The sequence below is a fragment of the Polyodon spathula genome, chromosome 29 (genome assembly GCF_017654505.1).
Source record: "Polyodon spathula isolate WHYD16114869_AA chromosome 29, ASM1765450v1, whole genome shotgun sequence".
NCBI classification, from domain to species: domain Eukaryota; kingdom Metazoa; phylum Chordata; class Actinopteri; order Acipenseriformes; family Polyodontidae; genus Polyodon; species Polyodon spathula.
This window is the reverse complement of record NC_054562.1, coordinates 7,105,921-7,109,060: the sequence shown is the minus strand read 5'-3', so window position 1 is coordinate 7,109,060 and position 3,140 is coordinate 7,105,921. Positions and strand designations below refer to the sequence as shown.

Genomic DNA, 3,140 nt, shown 5'->3' with positions numbered 1-3,140 from the left:
TTATCTGGGCAGACTTCACAATGCACACACAAACAAATGAATCACGAGGAAGAGCATATTCACCAGGGAACAATGACTTTGGGTGTACACAAATCAATTCTGTATTAAAAGGTTTATTTATTTTTTATATATATATATATATATATATATATATATATATATATATATATATATATATATATATATATATATATATATATATATATATATATATATATATCAAAATAACAGTAGACACACGCACACACTTAAAAAAAACCCAATATATTACAAAGAGCTTGTACAAAACACGTACCATTCCTAATTACAAAACTTAGAAGGGGTAGACGCTACATGTGATAGACGACTTTCGCTATATTTTGTACACGAAAATACCCCGGATTTAGCCATGAACAAACATGTTACAAGTATTACAAGCAGGATAAACAAATAATAATTTGGTCCAATAGTACGGTAATATTCAATAGCGGCCGATTTAGTGTAAACACACACACGTGTGTGTGCACAACTAATCCCCAGCAGATAACGCAGCTTGCAAGTTGAAAAGCTTAAAAATTAAAAATAAAATATTAAATATTGGTTTTTAAAACAAACCTTCAGCTTGATAAATATTTCTAATATAGAAAAGCTGTCTTCCTCCAAATCTGTATAACAGCCTTTGGTCAATTATTGCTTAAATAAATACATTTAACTCATTGTGTAGCAGTTACGTGTACGGTTGTGCAGAACATAAATAGCATTTCATATTAGAAATGATGTTGTTAAAACGACTGCTTCCTTAAAATGCAAAAAAAACTTCAAGAACTTATTATCCAAACCTTAATGTAAGTGCAAACAATCGGTTGCGAGCTCACATCAAATACAATTAATACAGTCTTTTGAAAAAAAAAAAAACAAAAAACAAAACAAACAAAAAAAAACTAAAACCTTATTCTATAGAGGAATGCATGCATTTAGATCAGGTAAACCGACAATATAATTGACAAAACAGGTAAAGAGCAACACAGAGTATGTTTAGGCTGGTATAGATTACTACTTGTATTCGTTAATGAAACACAAGTTCAACTGGACAGCGATTTCACCACGCGGCAGGGCTCCAGACGCTCATTCCGTAGAGGTATGGGTGATAATGGTAGGCTTTGTACATTGATTTTAGCAGGGACGCTCTGATCTGATCCTCTGTGGGCAGGAACGGTGATTGCTTTTGGAGGGGGTCCATACCGCACTCAGCGGTCAGCAGCTTCCGCTTGGTTTTGTACCTTCTGTTCTGGAACCAGATCTTGACCTGGGTCTCGGTTAGTTTGAGGCTGTGTGCTAAGTGGGCTCGTTCCGGGGCCGACAGGTACTTCTGGTGGCTGAACTTGTTCTCGAGCTCCAGCACCTGCAGGTGAGTGAAGGCGGCCCTGGAGCGCTTCTGTTTGGCGGACACGCCTTGGCTCCCTTGGTCTGGTGTACTGGGAAAGGACGATCTGTTCCATTCTGCGAGAAGAAACCAACGCCATGCATCAGATAGTATAATAATAATAATAATAATAATAATAATAATAATAATAATAATAATAAAGTTAAATGTAAAAAAAAGTAAATTAATGAATTAAGCTAATCTATAAAACAAAATGTATTGATTATTATGAAACATTTCTGGATTACTGCAAGGTAAGCTAGCGCAAATATCTTAAATTAGAGAGCTATGTAACGCACAGTTTATTATTTCAATAGGCATTAGTAGCCAAATGAACAAAATAACCTCCAATTCAAAATACGGGATCGGATAAAGTTTAACAAACTGTAGACTTTCGTGTTTAACATATAAAAGACCGCAAATCATGCGTTTTATGTATTTATTTATTTTCAGATACGTTTTTGTAATTAGTCGTGAACACGACCCAAGCCTAAAACACAGTTTCATTCAGAACAGTTAAGAGTATCTGTACCTTTCCCTTCGAGAGGCGGCGACGCGCCTGCTGCTGTTACGGTCATTTCTTCCGAGTCGGTTTTTATAACCTTGCTAAAATCCTGGACAATTTCTGACACTTCTTTCTTCTCGTTTTCTCCACTCCGCTCAAACGCCCCAAAAGGTAACTTTGCGCCTAGAGCGGCAGAGCGCTCTTCTCTAATAGTTTTCAATTCTTCCAGCCGGTTGCTGCAGGTTTTGGGGAAAAACGTATCGTCTTCCCTGTTTGCCAAAATGTCTTGGATGAGAAAAGACGTCAAAGGTCTGACACAAGCTGACATCTTTCCTGACACACGTTTCCTCGATTTTGTCTTCTCCACACATAAAAATCAATGTCTTCCAGACAAAAGTACGCCTTTATTTACTTCCCCTAAAACTATGTGTCTTTAAACGTTTACTTTTAATCAAAGCTTCACCTTGCTTTATACATTGAGTCCAGACCAGCTTCTTCATTCCTATTGGACGCTGAGCTACACCGCTTCCTGATTGGCTGTCTGTGGCCCTATACAGCGCTGCCTGTAGTTAAACGTCCCGGCCAAAGATTACAGTTACAGAGTAAACAAGCATTTAAATTGTTTATATACTGTAATGGTTTATTTCACCTATTTATAGTAGTGACGGTATTTAATTAAAAGATAAAGAAAATATTAAACTATAGTCATTCTATTTAGTTGCATCTATATAGCAAATATAATTACTTATAATAAGTGTGATTTTTCTTTTTTGTAGTACAGTTGCATTGTATGTGCGTAAAGGCGCACCTTTTCTGTATCTATCTATATAGTCTGGATTATGATGATCTGTAATGTGCTATTTTATAATGTGATAACTGATAATGTGATAACGTGTAACAATTGAAAGCCGCCCTGGAAATAATAATAATAATAATAATAATAATAATAATAATAATAATAATAATAATAATAATAATAATAATAATAATGTGTGTGTGTGTGTGTGTGTTTAACATTGTTTGTTATGTCCGGCTTTGTGACAGAAGGGATATGCCTGTACAGATAATTGATTAGTTATATTTAATAATTAAGAAAATGGTTTGAAGCAAGACGGAAAAGCACAAGGTAGTTAACTCTTAGTTAACGGGGGCTATAAGCGATGCTTTATCTAAACAGCAAGACTCTTGTGTGTGTGTGTGTGTGTGTGTGTGTGTGTGTGTGTGTGTGTGTGT

The 3,140-nt window shown here is 35.5% G+C and overlaps 1 protein-coding gene across 1 annotated transcript; it reads right to left on the bottom strand.

The window, feature by feature from the left end:
• Positions 1–243: 243 nt before the first annotated feature.
• Positions 244–2,357, bottom strand: LOC121302464 (homeobox protein Nkx-3.1-like). Its single transcript, XM_041232456.1, has 2 exons — positions 1,935–2,357; positions 244–1,479 (listed from the first exon to the last, which is right to left on the bottom strand). Exons 1-2 carry the CDS (start codon positions 2,233–2,235, stop codon positions 1,079–1,081), a joined length of 702 nt encoding a protein of 233 aa, XP_041088390.1. The 5' UTR covers positions 2,236–2,357; the 3' UTR covers positions 244–1,078.
• Positions 2,358–3,140: the final 783 nt, after the last annotated feature.